The sequence below is a fragment of the Pollachius pollachius genome (assembly GCF_949987615.1).
Source record: "Pollachius pollachius genome assembly, chromosome: 6".
NCBI lineage: Eukaryota > Metazoa > Chordata > Actinopteri > Gadiformes > Gadidae > Pollachius > Pollachius pollachius.
Genome location: NC_136939.1, coordinates 24,589,324 through 24,607,337, shown reverse-complemented (window position 1 = coordinate 24,607,337; position 18,014 = coordinate 24,589,324). Strand labels below are relative to the sequence as shown.

The 18,014-nt window shown below is 47.0% G+C and overlaps 1 protein-coding gene across 1 annotated transcript; it reads left to right on the top strand.

Moving 5' to 3' along the window:
- The first annotated feature begins 101 nt into the window (after nucleotides 1-101).
- Nucleotides 102-17,806, top strand: ect2l (epithelial cell transforming 2 like). Its single transcript, XM_079738189.1, has 22 exons — nucleotides 102-433; nucleotides 1,325-1,437; nucleotides 2,448-2,610; nucleotides 3,005-3,238; nucleotides 3,400-3,433; nucleotides 3,835-4,051; nucleotides 4,572-4,689; nucleotides 5,483-5,648; nucleotides 6,109-6,237; nucleotides 6,486-6,578; nucleotides 7,121-7,357; nucleotides 7,740-7,843; nucleotides 8,102-8,266; nucleotides 8,500-8,586; nucleotides 9,098-9,207; nucleotides 9,276-9,423; nucleotides 10,940-11,013; nucleotides 14,889-15,045; nucleotides 15,337-15,402; nucleotides 15,862-15,950; nucleotides 16,626-16,798; nucleotides 16,927-17,806. The coding sequence occupies exons 1-22, from the start codon at nucleotides 233-235 to the stop codon at nucleotides 17,058-17,060; spliced, it is 3,012 nt and encodes a 1,003-aa protein (XP_079594315.1). The 5' UTR covers nucleotides 102-232; the 3' UTR covers nucleotides 17,061-17,806.
- The last annotated feature ends 208 nt before the right edge of the window (nucleotides 17,807-18,014 follow it).

Genomic DNA, 18,014 nt, shown 5'->3' with positions numbered 1-18,014 from the left:
GTCTCTCCATAGGTCGACTCAAGTTACCCAGACTCCTCGAATTTGTGCAGGAATGTCTTCGCTGTGTTTTCGTGTGTTACTAAGGAAACGGAGACTAGGTAGAGGGCGGACACCTCCTCGATCAATATCAAACACACACACACACACACACAGCGCAAACTTTACCAGTGCAGTGCATGCGTATGACTCTAAACACAGAAGGAAATAGATTGAGCGTAGAAGTGGGTTTAAAATGGAGACGCGTCTCGACGTAGCCACAAGCGGATCTCTCCCCCATTCCGTGAAGCAGTGGCAGCTCGCCAGCACCGACTACGAGTTGAAGTTAGTCCGGACGCCTCCTCAGACCGGACGGACCCCCGGACCGGGTCGGGGGTCGTCCGGGACGCGCTTCAGCGCGTGGACTCCACTGGTCCACAAGCCATCCAACCAGCAGGTGCGTGCGGGGAGAGCGCGACGAGGCTCCGGTTGGGTTATAGGCGATCACCGGGGTGGTGGTAGTGAGAGTTATGGGAGACTGGGGATGAAGTGTGTCATCACTTTTATGTTCAATAGGACTGGTTATTATTGCAAAGTTAGAATGTAAGATGTAGGCTGGATATTGTGAAACTAATGTTATCGCAACTCGCTTTGATTTAAAACTGCGTGTTTTAGTTGTTACTTATTGCACTCAGGAAGTGGATTTTAAGATAATAATTTCCCCCTTAAATGTAATCAAGGATGCCTATGTAGCCTAATTGTTTTATGCATATTTACATTTTCATCGTACGTCACTATTAAATTCGTTGACTAACAATTGACAATTCGAACCAATGGAAACGCGTCACGGCTGTTTCAAATAATTAATCATGCAATTAAGAAGTGGCGCGAAGTTGAGCGTACATCTGGTCTTCAACTTAATAATAAAAAAAACACGTTCAATGAAACGAGACCTTTTTTAACTTGATGACTTCTATAAACAATGCAAGATGTATTTGAATATACTTTCAGTCCATATTATTATTTATTTATTATTATAGCACCTTTCAAAACAAAGTTACAAAGTGCTTAACAATAAAAACAGATAATCCAAGACATAACAAGATGCAATACAATAAAATAAGATCCAAAACGTATAATACAGCAGATCAAATAATAAAACAAGATAAATTAATTTGAATAGTACACGAAATGCCATCAGTAAGGATAAGCCATAAGGTAAAAGTGAGTCTTAAGAGATTTTAACGAGGATACTGAGGTAGATAGATAGATAGATAGATAGATAGATAGATAGATAGATAGATAGATATATTTTATGTTGTATAATCCCGTTTTCGGTGTTTATCAGTTGTTCCAGGAGCGCAGTGTTCTGCTCCTCCATTGGTTCGATCTCTGGAGCGACGCGCAACGGAAGCAGCTGCTGCACGCGCTGCTGACGAGGTGCAGCCAATCACAGCTCAAGTAAACTATTTTTTTCACCCGTCAAGTGTCACCCGTCAATTAACGTCCAATTTAGAGGCAATTTAGAGAAATAGTGTTTTTTTTTCTCGATGTCATGTGGTCAACCGAACGCGTGAGAGCCATGAGACTCAATCAAAACCAGTTTAAATCCTTTGATTTAAATAATAATAATAATGTGAGGCCAGCCGAAATAGTTTTAAAGGGTACATGAAAGGCTCGGTTTGTGGTTTTGTGTCGCCATCTAGAGGACTAATCTGTTCATAAATCGTTACTTATGCATCTGTGGAGAGATTTCATTTTATTGAACCTTGAACCTCTGTGCCTAGATTCATCAGGGATTAACCTTTGACCTCTGGGCCTAGATTCCTCAGGGACTGACCTTTGACCCTTAGGACCTCTGGGTCTAGCTTCCTCAGGGATTTTCCTTTGACCTCTGAGCCCCAGGTCTTAGCTTAATCAGGCATTACCCTTTGACATCTAGGACCACAGGGCCTTGATTCCTCAGGGTTTAACCTTTGAACTCTTTAACCTAGATTACTCAGGGATTGACCTTTGACCCCTAGGACATCTGGTTCTAGATTCCTCAGGGATAGATCTTTGTCCTCTAGGACCTGTCTCTAGAATCATCAGGGATTGACATTTGACCTCTGGGCCTGGATTAATCAGTTATTAACGTTTGACCTCTGGGTCTAGATTCCTCAGGGTCTCTAGAGATTAACCTTTGACCTCTTGGACCTCTGGGACAAGATTTATCAGGGACTGACCTTTCACCCCTGACCCCCCAGGGTTCTGCAACCTTTGTCTGATGATCCCAAGGGCCTGGATTCATCAAGGATTAACCTTTTGACCTCTTGAACCTAGATTCCTCAGGGTTGAACCTTTGATCTCTGGGTCTAGATTCATCAGGGGTTAACCTTTTGACATATTGAACCTGGATTCCTCAGGGTTGAACCTTTGTCCTCTTGAACCTAGATTCCTCAGGGACTGACCTTTGACCCCTGACCCTTCAGGCTCTGCCGGGACTGGCTGATGGCCTCCCTCCCAGTGGTCCGGGTGGACTTCACTGCCGTGCTGCCTCGGTTCCTGGGCCTCTATGTCCTGTCCTTCCTCTCCCCCCGCGACCTCGCAGCTGCCGCCCAGGTCAGCTGGCACTGGAGGAGCCTGGCCGAGCAGGTGAGGGGTCAAGATCAGGGGCCTGCTGACCTCTCCGTGGCAGTATCATAGTGGTCATCAGACTTTGGATTTATTTTTAAGACTGATTTGGGGGATGAGGTATAATCTGTCCTGACTGACTCTCTCTCTCTCTCTCTCCATCTCTTTGTCTGTTTCTAACTCTTTCGCTCTCTCTTCCCTCTCTCTTTCTCTCTAATCCTCTCTCCCCCCCTCTCCCCCTCTCTCTCTCCCTCTGTGATTCTCTCTATTTTCCTCTCTCCCTCTCTTTCTATCTCTGTCTCTGTCTCTCCCCTCTCACCACCCTTTTTCTCTCTCTCTCTCGCTCTCTCTCTCTCTCTCTCTTCCCGCCCCCCCCCCCCCCCCCCCCCCCCTCTCCCCTCCCTCCCCCCTTTAGGACTGCCTATGGTGCGACCGGTGCCTCCGTCGGGGGTGGTTCCTCCCTTACTCCCCCGGGTTGAGGGAAGAAGGGGCCTGGAGGGACCACTACGTCTCCTGCGTCTCCACCCTGGACTGGAGCCCAGCTCTGGGGGCCGGGGGCCCGGCCGACACCCCCCCTCTTGGGGTCTGGGAGGAGGAGGAGGAGGAGGAGAGGAGAAGGAGAGAGTTCATCAGAGAGAGACTGCACCAGGAGAAGGGGGAGTTAGGGGGGGAGATAAAGGGGGAGATGGAAAGGGAGACAAAATGAAATAGAGAGAAAGGGGGAGAGAGGAAGAGAGAAAAAAATAAAATGGAGAGAAGGGGGGGGGGAGAAAGGGAAACAAAATTAAGATAGAGAAAATGGGGAGAGAGGAAGGGGGAGAGAAGAATGGAGACAATGAAATTGGTGAGAAAGGGGGAGAGAGAAAGGGAGACAAAATAACAATAGAGAGAAAAGGGGATGGAGTAAAGGGGGAGAGAGAAAGGGAGACAAAATGAAAATAAAGAAAATGGGAAAGAGGAAGGGGGAGAGAGGAATGGTGACAAAATTGAATAGGCGAGAAAGGCGGTGAGAGAAAGGGAGACAAAATGACAATAGAGGGAAAGGGGGAGAGAGAAAAGAAAATGGAGGGAAAGGGGGGAGAGGTAGAAAAAATGGAGAGAAAGGGGAGAGAAAAGGGGAGATACCCTCTAAACAGAGAGAAAGAGAGACCTTTTTATATTGTTCACCTGCTTTGGCAATGCAAATGTATATTTCTATTGCCTAATTCTAATCCTAATTTAATTGACTCCTCTTCTCTCCTACAGGCCTGCGTCTGAGGACCAGGCGGGCCTGGGGCAGTCGCCTGCCCTCCGCGGCCCCCCCACGGGGGCCCGTCCCTGAGGAGACGGTGAGCGCTGGCCCCTGGCCCTCAGCGGGAGAGGGCGTGGTCCCCGTTGTGGGGCTGAGACACAGGGAGGGGAAGGGGACGCCTGGGTCATCGCTGAGGGCTGGAAGAGCCGCCATGATATCTGGAGGACTCGGGTTGGTCTGTCTGTCTGTCTGTCTTTCTGTCTGTCTGTGAGTGTGTCTCCCTCTCTCTCTGTGTCTTCCCTCCCCCCTCACTCTCTTCACCAACTGCTCGATGGCTGATCTATCGATTTTACGATCCCATTGGTCGATTTTGTAACTCATTGTACTGACTGACTCTCTCACTCTCTCTCTCTCCCCCTTTTAAAGGGGACATATCATACCACCAGGTGTGAGTGTGATTAGCCATTACAAGCCGTTTTCAAAATGTGCAGCACTGTGACATCACAGGTGGGCGTGCCCACCTAGATGTGTGACGGATAGATGAGCAATGTTTGCTAGTCTACTGGGTGGGCTGGTAGACTGATCTATCCAGCACACATCTAGATGGACACGCCCACCTGCGATGGCACAATGCTGCACATTTTCAAACCTGCTTGTAATGGCTAATCACAGTCACACCTGGTGGTATGATATGTCCCCTTTAAAACATTGTTATGTTTTGAACCTGTCCATCTCCCTCCCTCCATCACAGACGGAGCAGGAGAGAGGAGGAGCTGACCTCCTCCCTCTCTACACCCCCTCCAACCTCTCTACACCTCCCCCTCTCCGTCCCAGTGCTGCTGGTGTCCAACAGGATCCCCGCCTACGAGGTGAGCTCTCTCTCTCTCTCTCTCTCTCTGTCTCTCTATCTCTCTCTGTCTTTCTCTCTCTCTCTTCCTCCTGCTCGCCCTCTGTCTCTCTATCGCTCACCCTTGTCTTTACATGTAAACCGCTCGACCCAACAGAACTCTCTCTCTCTCTCTCTCTCCCCCCCCCCCTCCCTCCCCCAATCACAGGTAAAGGGTTATTGCATGGTATAGACCTCTGAAGAATTAAGTCCCGCCTCTGAGGCTCCCAGTTCCCTCGGTCAAATGTCTATGTGAAATAACATGGCGTTTTTTTTAATGATCGTACGTAACAAACTTTAACGTCTGTGCCGCTAAAGTAGTTAACTATTATGAAGAAGCATGATCTGCGCAGATTTAGTGCATCACGACTCTCCAGGTCAAGGTTGAATAGCCACGGCAATGTTTCATAATTGTCAGCGGCCAGAGCCCGCCTACAGAGGTGGCACCATGGCACGTGAAATTGTCATGTTTTGAAACAATATCTCAATATCAGCCAACAAGCTCTTATCACGGTCAAAACAAAAATTTAAGTCGGGGGCGCCTCACAGGGGAAGGTTTTGGTGCGCGACCCAACAGAATTCTTCTGTTGGGTCGCAGAACTCTCTCTCTCTCTCTCTCTCTCTCTCTCTCTCTCTCTCTCTCTCTCTCTCTCTCTCTCTCTCTCTCTCTCTCTCTCTCTCTCTCTCTCTCTCTCTCTCTCTCTCTCTCTCTCTCTCTCTCTCTCTCTCTCTCTCTCTCTCTCTCTCTCTCTTCCCCCCCCCCCCCCCCCCTCCAGCTGGTGATGTGTGGTACCAGGTCAGAGGTGGTGCTGGTTCTCTACGACCAGAGGGGCACCCTTCCGGCCCTCCTAGCCCAGCTCCAGAGGGCCCTGGCTGGGCGCGCCGCCTGCCGGCTCGGCCTCCTCTGCCCCGGAGGCACGGAGGAACTGCAGGTGGTCCGCGGTGAGGAACCGACCCCGCGCAAAGGGACGCCGAAAACATGACAAATATGATAATGAGGGGGGTCATTAGAGGCGTTAGGCACTGTCTTTGCATACGATATGTTAAGAATTTGTATTAGCTTCGTGAGCAAAGACACGCTAAACCGTGTATATACTTCTGTTTTATTTGTTACATATTCTATCAACACAGACATATACATCTAAAGTCTGGCGTTATAATTGATTTACCTCGGGTGTACTGTGGAGTGGGTAAGACTGTTTTATTAGCAGGCTAGTATTGCCCGTTGCCGTGCGCTAGCCTAGCATGAGCGAACTCTGCAACTAGAAGGGCTGAATAAAATGTGTTAAACTGTCTCCAATGATAAAGAACACCAAGGCTCACTTGGACATCAGGCCATATGTCCAAAATTCCAAACTACCCCTTTAAGGATACCTTTAACTTTTGACCTTTGTCCTTCCAGGTGTCAGCCTATCAGAGCGCAGTGTGCTAGTCCCCAGCACCAGGGACTTTTGGGAGAGAATGTGTGGCTGGGTTATACCAAGTGAAAAAGGAGGAGGGGTGGATATCTTTTCACCCCTCGCTGCCTCTGGTCTGTAGACACACACAGTCACGCATGCACGCACACTCACTCGTTCTCACTCATTCACACTCTCTCTTTCTCCCACACACATGCACATCTCTGAACTTTAAAGAAGAATGTGATGCTCTCAACACATCTTGCTCCATTCTAATGATATACTACGACGGCGATTTACTAATCCAAAGTAAAGTAAGTAAGTCATTCAGAAAAGCTAATATTAAGCATTATTCATTATGTCTTTTACCTCCCCCTCCCAGCCAGAGGGGTCGCTCTCATGTTGACCCTGTCCACCATCACCGGTCTGGAGGTCTGTGCTCCCGTGGGGCTGGCCACCGGAAGCTTCCAGAACAGTTAGTAGACTTTACCTCAAAGTGTTACCGTTAAAACTAGCTTCAACACCTGGGTTGGTTAACGAGCACTGACATCACACCTGGGCGCGCCTGTCAAATAAGATCTCCGGCGGGGCCGAATCGTTAAGCTCGGCCAATGGCCTGGCTGATAAACAGGACTCCGCTCGAAAACAAGTGTGTGTTGTACTAGCCCAGGGGTCGGCAACCTCTTCCATCAAAATACACATTTCTGGTCCCTCCCATCAAATAAAATATATCTGGAGGATATCTTTTAGTTGACAAAATATGAAAACATTTTATTTTCACTATTTAGCGGCACAGTATCACCTTGATCTCAAAATAAGGTGTTCCCTTTTGAAATAGCAGATATTAAGTTATTTATTAATAAAAAAAAATGATGCTACAGGGAGCCATGCTAGAGGGGTGTAAGAGCCGAATTTAACTCCCGAGCCGCGGGTTGGAGACCTCTGTACTGGCCTGTCATCGTTTATCAGAAATAATTGGAATCGGTACATGTCTCTTCCCCCCCATTCCCTCCTTAGTCTGGAGTAGATGGACATCCAGCAGCAGCTATCACCTCCGGGTGCGTGAGGAGGAGGAGCTTGAGGAGGGGCTTGAGGAGGGGGGCGGTGCCCCCGCTCTACGCTACGTCCATGAGGCCGTGCTGAGGGGGTGGTGCCTCCAGGCCCAGTGGATGGAGGAGGCCCTGGGGGAACTCAGGGGCCTCATGGGGCCCCGGTTGCACGGGGTCAGCCTGGAGGCCCGGGGCCGTGCCCTGGGTGGGTGGATACACACACACACACACACACACACACACACACACACACACACACACACACACACACACACACACACACACACACACACACACACACACACACACACACACACACACACACACACACTAATACACAAACAAATTCGCAAACAAACAAATACGTAAATAAATACGCAAACAATCAAACACACGCAAACACACAAACATACAAACATGCAACACACGTGTTGTATCACAGAAATGAACATGCAAACACACACATGCAAAAAAACACAATCATGCGAACAAAAATGCAAACACACAAAAACACAACTAAACAAATACACACACCGCGTGACGGATCCCCACCTGACCCTCGTCCCCCACTTCCTGTGCCGTGTTAGGTCACTTCCTGTGGGACAGGGTGTCCCTGGAGGACGTGTGTGTCTCCGCCCCCCTGACCCGGGCTCTGATCGAGGGGCTGTCCGTGCTGAAGGGGGGGGCGGAGGTGGGATGGATCGCCATGGTTACTGTCAACTCACTCAATCTCTCTCTCTCTCTCTCTCTCACTGTCTCTCTCTCGCTCTCTCTCTCCCCCTGATTCTCCCCCACTCACTCACTCTCTCACTCACTTACGGAGGTGGAATGGGGATCGCCATGGTAACGGAAGCATCCCTTACCCTTGTTAATGAAACAGTTTTAAATATTTTTTATTAGTTGTTTTCAAACCGTTTGTGTGTGTGTGTGTGTGTTTGTGGTGCTTCAGATTCGGCCGCTGCGGTCGCTGGCGGCGTTCCTGTCCCGACGGAGTGAGGAGGAGGAGGAGGAGGAGGTGAAGGACGGACAGCCCACAGACTCGGAGGACAGGGGGACAGAGGGGGGAGAAGACCTCCTAAGGGCTGGCTCCGCCCCTTTACCTGAGCTGGCTCAGGTGGGTCGAAGCAGGTCGGGTTTGATCCTCCCTACCTCGCTCTCTTCCTCCCTCCCTCCCTCCCTCCCTCCCTCCCTCCTTTCTGAGAGCGCTCTTTGGTTTAGCTGAAATTAAGGGTCTGATGATGTTAGTTGCTCTGTCTGTCTAGCTCGCTCACTCTCATCTCTGTTTCTCTCTCTCTCTCTCTCTCGCTCTCGCTCTCGCTCTCGCTCTCGCTCTCTCTCTCTCTCTAGATGGCTCTAGACTGGAGGGGGGCGGTGGTGAAGGAGTTGTATCACAGTGAGCAGCAATACCAGTCCAGACTGGCCTCTGTCTTAAAGGTACAGGCACATAACTGTATTAAAGGTACCCTATGGATTACATTTCTTTATTACGCGGCTCTTCTCAATGCTGTGGAACGCTCTGTCAAGGAAAGGGGTTTTTTTGCATCTGATTCACGTCTTGGGTATCACTCCGCAAGTAGTCCGGTAACTTATCAACCCCAGCGCATTCGGTTGCTAAGGCGACCTCAATGTCAACCGTTTTGGCAAGCAGCCGTGTAATAAGCGGGATAATGTATAGAACGTCGCCGGTCAGTATCGAAAATAAGTCCCCTCAGGGCTTATTTTCCCCATAATGACTGGCGATCTATATATTATCCCTTACATATTACATTTATACATTACATTACTGTCTTAAAGGTACAGGCACATTACATTAAAGGTACCCTATGGATTGTTTTACATTATTGTATTACTTGACTATGCATTCAATTATATTTCTGTGTGTGTGTGTGTGTGTGTGTGTGTGTGTGTGTGTGTGTGTGTGTGTGTGTGTGTGTGTGTGTCTCAGGTGTACCACGAGCCCCTCACTGCGGCGGTGGACTCTAATCGACCAATCATCAGCCAGGCCAGTGTCCATGTGATCCTCAACCCTGTGGAGCAAATCCTGCACCTCAACAGGTGTGTGTGTGTGTGAGCATGTTGGCGTGTGTGTGTGTCTGTGTCTGACTTTGTTTGTGTGTCTGCAGGGTGTTCTTGCGGGCCCTGGGGCCCCGGCTGGTCCTCTGGGGCCCCGGTCAGTGTGTGGGGGCAGTCCTCCTCCAGCTCTGCTCTAAGCTCCGCCTCTACCTCCACTACCTCCACCAGTATCCCGCCGCCCTGAGAGCCGTGGACGAGGTGGGTGGACACGCCCGTAACCCTTTCACTCACTCACACGTTCACCCTTTCAATCGTCCACACAATCACAAATGAATCAATCCACTCATTTAATAATGAATCAGTTGTCCACTCATTCACTCATTCACTTGTTTACTCGTTTACTCTTTCACCATTTCACTTTTTCACTCATCAACACAATAACAAATTATTCAATTTACTCATTCACTCAATCGACAATGAATCAGTTGTTCACTTGTTCACTTGAACACTTGTGCAGGCATTCACACTCACTCATTCACTCTTTTACACATCTACATATTGACAAATGATAACAGAAGGATTTTGTATAGAGAGATTTTTTGGCTGGCTGCCTCTGTATCTTCTGTCTGATGGAAGCAGCTCAAAACAGCCATGGAGGGGGTGGGAGAGATCCAGGAGAATGGAATTGGTCTTCCTTTCCACTGCTTGAGTGTGCAAGTCTGAAAGCTGTTTTTGTTGGATGCTGGTTATCTTGCTTGCCTGCTTAATTATCCTAGCCATTTTTCCCTTGCATCTGCTTGTTAGGAAGCTGTACCAAGATGTAATGTTGAGGGAGATGACAGATTTGATCAGCGTCTGATAAACCCTTAATAAAATGTCCTTTCTGACATCGAACCCTTTCAGCTTCCTCAGGAGACACATGCGTTGTTGGGCTTTTTTGTAAACTTTGTCTGCGTGCTGGGTGAAGGACAGGCGGTGGTCAATCTGGGTGCCAAGGTACTGGAAATGTCTAACCTGTTCAACCACTTGCCCCTCCAGTCTTAAAGGTATGGAGAGTGGATGTGGGGTTTCGGGTGCCCAGCATCTATGGCAACACAGTTCTTTGGTCTTGCTGATGTTTAGTTTCAGTGAGCTCTCCTTGAACCACAGGGCCATGGTGCTGACATACTGCCTGTAAGTGGACAGGGTGTGCTCGTCTGTCAGGTTGGCTACTAACGCCATGTCATCAGCATATTTAAATAGTTTTAGTCCATTGATCTTGCAGGTGATCTCATTTGTGAAAAGAGAATTGGTGACAAGACACATCCCACAGCTTATTTGCAGGCATTTACTTATTCACCCATTCACTCGTTCACTCTTTCACTCATCCACACAATCACAAATGATTCAACTTGAACATTTTGGAGGCATTCATGATTCACTCTTTCACTCATCCTCTCATTCAATAATGAATCAGTTCACTTGTTCACTTGAACCATTGAGCAGGCATTCACTCTTTCACTTGTTCAGTCTTTCACTCATCCACACAATCACAAATGGTTAAATTCACTTGTTTTATCATCCCCCTGCTCACTTTCTCACTTATACACATGTGCAAGCATTCACCTATTCATACTTTCACTCATTCACCCAATCAAACATCAGACATTCACTTATTCAAACATTAAATTTGATTTTGCACATGCTGCATAATGTTTGATTGTCTAAGTGTGTGTGTGTGTGTGTGTGTGTGTGTGTGTGTGTGTGTGTGTGTGTGTGTGTGTGTGTGTCACAGTGCAGGGAGAAGATCCCGGCCTTCCGGGCGTTCCTGAAGAGGGCCGACAGAACGATAGCGACACACATGTTGAGGTACACAGACAGATAGACAAACACTTAACCTTGTACATCATCTAATGCATGATTGATTACATTTGAATTGTCATGTTTTCCATTTTATGTTGTGTGTCCATGTTGTTTCTGTGTGGTGTGTTTGGGTTTGTGTGTCTGGTGTTTGTGCTGTACGTGTCTACATGTTGAATGTGTGTGTGTATCCTCATGTGTGTATCCTCATGTGTTGTGTTTTTATGTGTGTTTTTGTGTTCTGTGTGTGTGTCTCCACATGTCTGTGTGTGTGTGTGTGTGTGTGTGTGTGTGTCTCCACATCTGTGTGTTTGTGTCTGATAGAGCCATCAGACAGATGGCTCTATCAAAAGTGAAACACTTATCCGCCAATGTGCATTAATCACAAAAGGTCCTGCAGGACTTAAACAAAACGGTTCAGACAGTGAGAGGATGGCTCGGTCTGAACCGTCGTAAGACCCTCAACGTCATTCTTCACAGCAGATGTGAGGGGGCCTTAGGAGTTCCAGACTTCGAGTGAACTTACATTGCCACTAGGCTGTCCGATTTATCAAGGGTCCCATGACATGCCACCAGGTGTGAGTGTGATTAGCCGTTACAAGCCGTTTTGAAAATCTGCCCCTTCTGACATCACAAGTGGGCGTGTCCACCTAGATGTGTGATGGATAGATGAGCAACGTTTGCTACAGTCCACTGGGTAGGCTGGAAGGCTGACCTACCAGTGGACTGTAGCAAACGAAAGACGCAGAGTAACCTTCCTTGCGTGCCAAGCCGCGACCGAACCAGTGGGAATGTAACCCTTTGTATACCCCATGAGGCACTTTTTTTTCTTTTCAACCTGAATATTGGTGGGGACATTTCAGTCGTCTTTAGGTCCCCACGTAAATCTATGCCACTGCTTGTTCCCACTCCCCATTATGCATAGATCATGTACAGGCGCAGAAAATCGAATCCATGTCACACACATTAAACGGCTGCCATTTTTACAAAGGTCTTTATATATCCAGGCATGATAGGATTGTGGAAATTATGGGCCCTATCATGCATCCAGCGTAATTGACTTTCTACACCGACGCATGTATCTTTGCTAGTTTGCAACCGGCGCAAAGCCGATTTTCCCCCATAGCAAACCTGTGGCGCTAAACTTGTGCCCTGAGAGGCGTGTTGGCGAAAAGCAGAGGCGTGTTCCGGCACAAATGATACATGGCGCTATCTTACAGATTGATAAAGCAGTTGCGCAACTGACCGACAAATACCTGGTCTAAGTGCACTAGCTGATAGCGCTGGTGTTGTTATTTTGACGTACCATGGCAGGTCGGAACTGCAACATAAGCTTACGCACCAGTAGGCTACTATACAATTTTTTTTTTCCTTTAGGGGCTGCATGAATGAACACTGTAGTAGGCTACGCCATGTGTTAATAATAACAATAATAATGCACACATATCATTAAATAGACCAACAGTTGCGGCCACAGGACCGCATATCATATGTATGTTAAGTTTTCTTTGCCGAAATTTACTTGACGACTCAGTATTTCGGAAGTTGTAGAAGAAAACGCTATTGTGAATTAGGCCATATTATTTGGCCATAAACTGAGCCATTTGAAGTTTGAAATTCATGTGGTCATGCATCTGTCTCATCGGAGACTGCAAACGCTGTCAAAATATCAATTCGTCAAATTCAAATGCGCTCATGGCTCTTAAAGGGGATGGGAGATGGCACTCTCATTGGTTTATTGCACGTTACGCCCAAACCACACCTACGGATAATTAGGCTACTTCAGACCAACCCTTTTTAGATTTGCGTCGGGCGCAAGAGTCATTTATCCGCCGGTATAATAGCAACAGCGGCAGAGACCCACAAAGCTACTTCCGTTTTGCACATCTCACTTGCGTTTCAGACCGTTAAAATAGTGCGAGTGGAGGAGACAGGTGAGTGCAACATGTGTGACGTTTTTTTTACTTTGTGTAACTTCGTACACATTTGTTACTTAGCCCTACTCTGCTGAATATATATATATATATATATATATATATATATATATATATATATATATATATATATATATATATATATATATATATATATATATATATATATATATATTATAGGCCTATAATATTTCTGTTTGTGGCATAGATTTCTCCTCAGAATAGGCCAATAAAGCAATGATAAAAAAAAGAAGAAATAAAACGCTCTATCAAAGTCCCGGCCTGACCCGGCCCGAGGACAGTGGTGGGAAATATCGGGTCGGGTCGGGCAGAGAATCTAAACTCTAAAATAGGGCCCTATATCAAAGAGTTTACCATCCTTTTTTTTCTCCAACAGTGTCAATGCATATGAATTGTTTTGTTAGAAAACATGTTTTCCAGTTGCTTTGCAGAAACGTCTATGTTCTCTAATTTAAGTGCCACCAGGCCTGATATTACGATCATTGATGAGAACAATAGAGCTTGTAAGTACGCCCCTTCCGGTAGACCCCCATGGGACTTCCTGAGGTCGGAAAATATGCATGGGTTTCAATGGAGAGGAAGTAATTAATTTCTGGTCCTGGTCTTTATATGCCCTGGATTACACATATGTTGTTTGTGGATTTAAATTATAATTTTTCATGCAAAGAAAACAAAAAATATTCGCGAGGAAGTTTGATAATGTTAGGTTTTGTGTGAGGCCGCTTTGTGAACTACAGCCCCTCGCTGCTCTCGACGCGAATGATATACGTCACCACCACTCTTGTACAGACATGATGATCTCTCTGCTCCACTTCACCGCTTTTTTTTCAAGGGGAGGATAACCGCATCGAAAGAGGTGAAAACCATTATATGTAGGGGCATGTGGAGGGTTTCAGTTATGCTGGTGGGGAGACTGTCGGTCTTGTCCACGCCAGTCGCAGGGAGCATGACGTCACAAACGAGACGTGTAGTCTTTCTCATTGTGTTTTCTCTACAGCCTTTAACCAAACAATTTACAATAAACGGTCAAACTATTCTTTGGACTCACACAAAACATGTGTAATCCAAGGCATTTAATAACTGGGATCAGAAAATAATACATTTCTTTCCATTGACTCCCATTCTAATTTTCCTCGCCCAGAGGTCCCATGAGGGGTCTACCGGAAGGGGCGTATTTACGAGCTCTATAGAAATGTGTTCATTCTGGAAGTAGGATGCTGTTTTGATTCAAGTCTAGCGGAGGCTTACTAAACAAAGCTGGTAAAATATCAACCTCTTGTACAACAAAGATCTGGCCTTGGCTATAAATTTCAATATCTTGTACTTATCTTTGGCAGCCTGGGCCACATGCATAGGCTTGTCACTAGGGGTCTCTAGGGGTCGTTCAATATCCTCCGTTATTGGAAGTTGCCACATTTGGGAGAGAACGTGTTGTGTGTATCCATAGTCTGCTGGTTGAACTGTCATCATACCCACATTGTTGGATCATGCCTGAGCAATGTTTTGAATCTGTAAAATGTATTTCCTTACGTACATTTATGAATTGTGGACATAAATAAAGACGTTAAAATGTGTCCAAATTTATGTGTCTCCACATGTGTGTGTGTTTCCACATGTGTCGGTACATGTGTGTCTCCTTGTGTGTGTCTGTCTCCACGTGTGTGTGTGTTTCCAAATGTGTCTGCACATGTGTCTCGTGTGTGTGTGTCTGTGTCTCCACATGTATGTGTGTCTCCGTGTGTGTGTCTTGTCTCCCCATGTGTGTCTGTCTCCACGTGTGTGTGTTTCCACGTGTCTGCACATGTGTGTCTCGTGTGTCTGTGTCTCCACATGTATGTGTGTCTCCGTGTGTGTGTCTTGTCTCCACATGTGTGTCCATGTGTGTTTGTCTCCACACGTGTGGGTCATCGTGCGTGTGTGTGTGTGTAGCCTCCCAGAGCTGCTGCTCTCCCCTCTCCGGCGGCTGGAGGAATACGTCACTCTGCTCCAGGCTCTCTCTCTGACCACGCCCCTAGACCACCCTGACCACGCCCCCCTGGCCCACGCCCTCGTCGCCATGACGCGCCACCGCGAGTTCATACGTAAGGTGACCAATCAGAGCCCAGCGAACGCAACACACCAATCACAGCCAATCAATTGAAAAGCACCAATCACAGCCCAGGAGAGAGAATCAATCAGACACACACACAAATACATAATTGCGGAGACAAAATTGCAACACAAACACACACACACACACTTGTGGAGACACACACACAACAGGTTTTGAGACACAGATAAACGATACACACATTCAACATGGAAACACAACGCTCCAATCACAGCCCTCTAATCACAGCGCACCACTATATGATCAACACTATCTCCTCTTCCTCAGATGAAGAGTAGCTTGGAGAGAGACCGACTGATGGAGGAAACTCAGAGAGAGATCAAGGGCTGTCCGGTAAGACTCTACTCTAGTCTCTCTCTCTCTGACTAGTCTCTCGCTCTCGCTCTCTGTCCAGTAAGACCCTCTACTCTGGTCTCTCTCTGACTCGTCTATCTCTCTGAATCTAGTCTCTCTCTCTCTGACTCTAGTCTCTCGCTCTCGCTCTCTGTCCAGTAAGACCCTCTACTCTGGTCTCTCTCTGACTCGTCTATCTCTCTGAATCTAGTCTCTCTCTCTCTGACTCTAGTCTCTCGCTCTCGCTCTCTGTCCAGTAAGACCTTCTACTCTGGTCTCTCTGACTCGTCTATCTCTCTGAATCTAGTCTCTCTCTCTCTGACTCTAGTCTCTCGCTCTCGCTCTCTGTCCAGTAAGACCCTCTACTCTGGTCTCACTGTCACTCTGACTCTAGTCTGTCTCTCTTTCTCTCTCTGTCATTCTTTCTTTCATTCCCGTGTGTGTGTGTGTGTGTGTCAGGACCTCTGTGAGGGGGACAGGCAGCTCATCCTGACCCAGCACGCTGCCTTGCTCCACAGCCCTGGGGAAGACCTCCCCCACTCCCTGAGGTGAGGGTCAATGCGCCAGACACACACACACACACACAAACGTGTGTATGGGTGTGAGTCAATGTTGTGTGTGTGTCAATGTTACGTGTGTGTCAATGTTGCACGTGTCAAGGTTGTGTATGTGTGTCATGGGGTGAGTGTTTGTGCATGTCAATTGTTTGTCAATGTCGTTTGTGTGTGTGTCAATGTTGTTGGTCATACACACACACACTCACAGGAGTTTGTCTGTGTGCGTGTGTCAATGTTGTGTGTGTGTGTTTGTGTCGGTGTGTGTGTCAATGTTGTGTATGTGTTTTTTTGTCAATGTGTGTGTGTAAATGATGTGTGTTTCTGTGTGTCCCGTGTGTGTTGTATACTTATCGAATGTGTGTGTATTTGTGTGTGCATTTTGTGTTTATTTTTTTTGTCTGTATTTTGTGTTTGTGTTCTGTTTTTGTGTTTCTTTGTGTGTGTATGTGCATGTGTCTATGTGTGAGTTTGCGTTTGTGTGTACATGCGTGTATGTCCCTGTGTGTCTTTGTCCCTGTGTGGGTGTGTGTGCGTCTGTCTCTGTGTGTGTGTGTCTGTCTGTGTGTGTGTACATGCGTGTGTGTGTGTCTCTGTGTCCCTGTGTGAGTGTGTGTGCGTCTGTCTGTGTGTGTGTGTGTGTGTGTGTGTGTGTGTACACGTGTGCAGGACCTACCACCAGGTGTGTGATCTCGGCCTCTTCCTCTTCAACGACGCCCTCGTCCTGACGAAGAGAAGCGTGGACCACGCCCCCTTTTCGCTCGCCCAACGCACCACACACACCTTCCTGGCCTCGGTCGCCCTCGGCTGCCTGGACGTGCGCGAGATCACACACTCCCGCTGTGAGTGTGTGCACACTCTCTCACTCAGTCATTCACTGGCTCGCTCGCTTTCTCATTGCTCTCTCTCTCTCTCTCTCTCTCTCTCTCTCTCTCTCTCTCTCTCTCTCTCTCTCTCTCTCTCGCCCCAGACGTCCACCATGCCTTCATCCTGGAGGGTCCGTCTCGTTCGTGGGCATGCTCGACCGAGCGAGCCGAGGACTCGGAACGCTTCCTGTCTGCGCTGCGATTGGCCGCTCTCGCCGCCCTCCCACCGCAGGGCTGATGCGCCCAATCAGGTCGATCTGGGGACACGCCCACCACGTGACGCGCCACCTCAGTACCCTGACTGCTCCCGACGAGCTGGCTGTCGCCCTGCGTGGTTGATACCGCCGTCGGTGTGTGAATGTTAGGCAATATTGTACAGCGCTTTGAGGGACCACTGGTTAGAAAAGCGCTCTATGAATGCAGACCATTTAGCATTCATCCATTTATGCTTGTGCAAATAGCTGAGTAAAGGTGTTTGCAAAACTGAGCAATCGAATTTGCTTTGAGCAACTATTGCTTTTTACAGAAAAATTAACTGTATTTGTCTCCAGTTAAGTAGGGAATAGGGGATGCTTTATTAATCTGATTTAAAAATACAGTATAATAATAATACAGTATGTGTTTAAATGCTCTTTTTCAAAGCTTAAAAGTATTTCAGTGTGTATTTTATCTAGTGTTGTCTTTAGAAGTTTGAATTTGAAAATGTCCATTCAGTAAAAGGTATAAAATAAATCTTTATTGATCAACGAAAATAGCACAAATGTTACACATGACAGATTATTGCTAATGAATGACAAAATTATCAGCACAGCTCTATTTACATTTAAAACACCTCTTTTAAAAAACGTTGATTGGAACCCAAACCTGAGAGTTGAATAAGTTTGTTAATAGGTTAGTTCGCAACGAAACTGACATTCACAATACACATACATTTTATCCGATAAATATCCACATAGCGTTTACATGTTCTTGTCTGTCGATAAAAAAATCCTCAAAATGTCTAAAATAATTAAAGTTTACCTATTTACGAAAAGATCTCTTGCCTTATTGCCTCTATATTAACTCACCAAATGCCTTTTTAAAAGATAAAATCACTTAACATTCATGGAACATCGTATCACGTTGTAGAATAGGCTTCAGAACAAGCTAACCGATAACGGTTAGCTTGTCCACTATCACAGAATATGAGAGA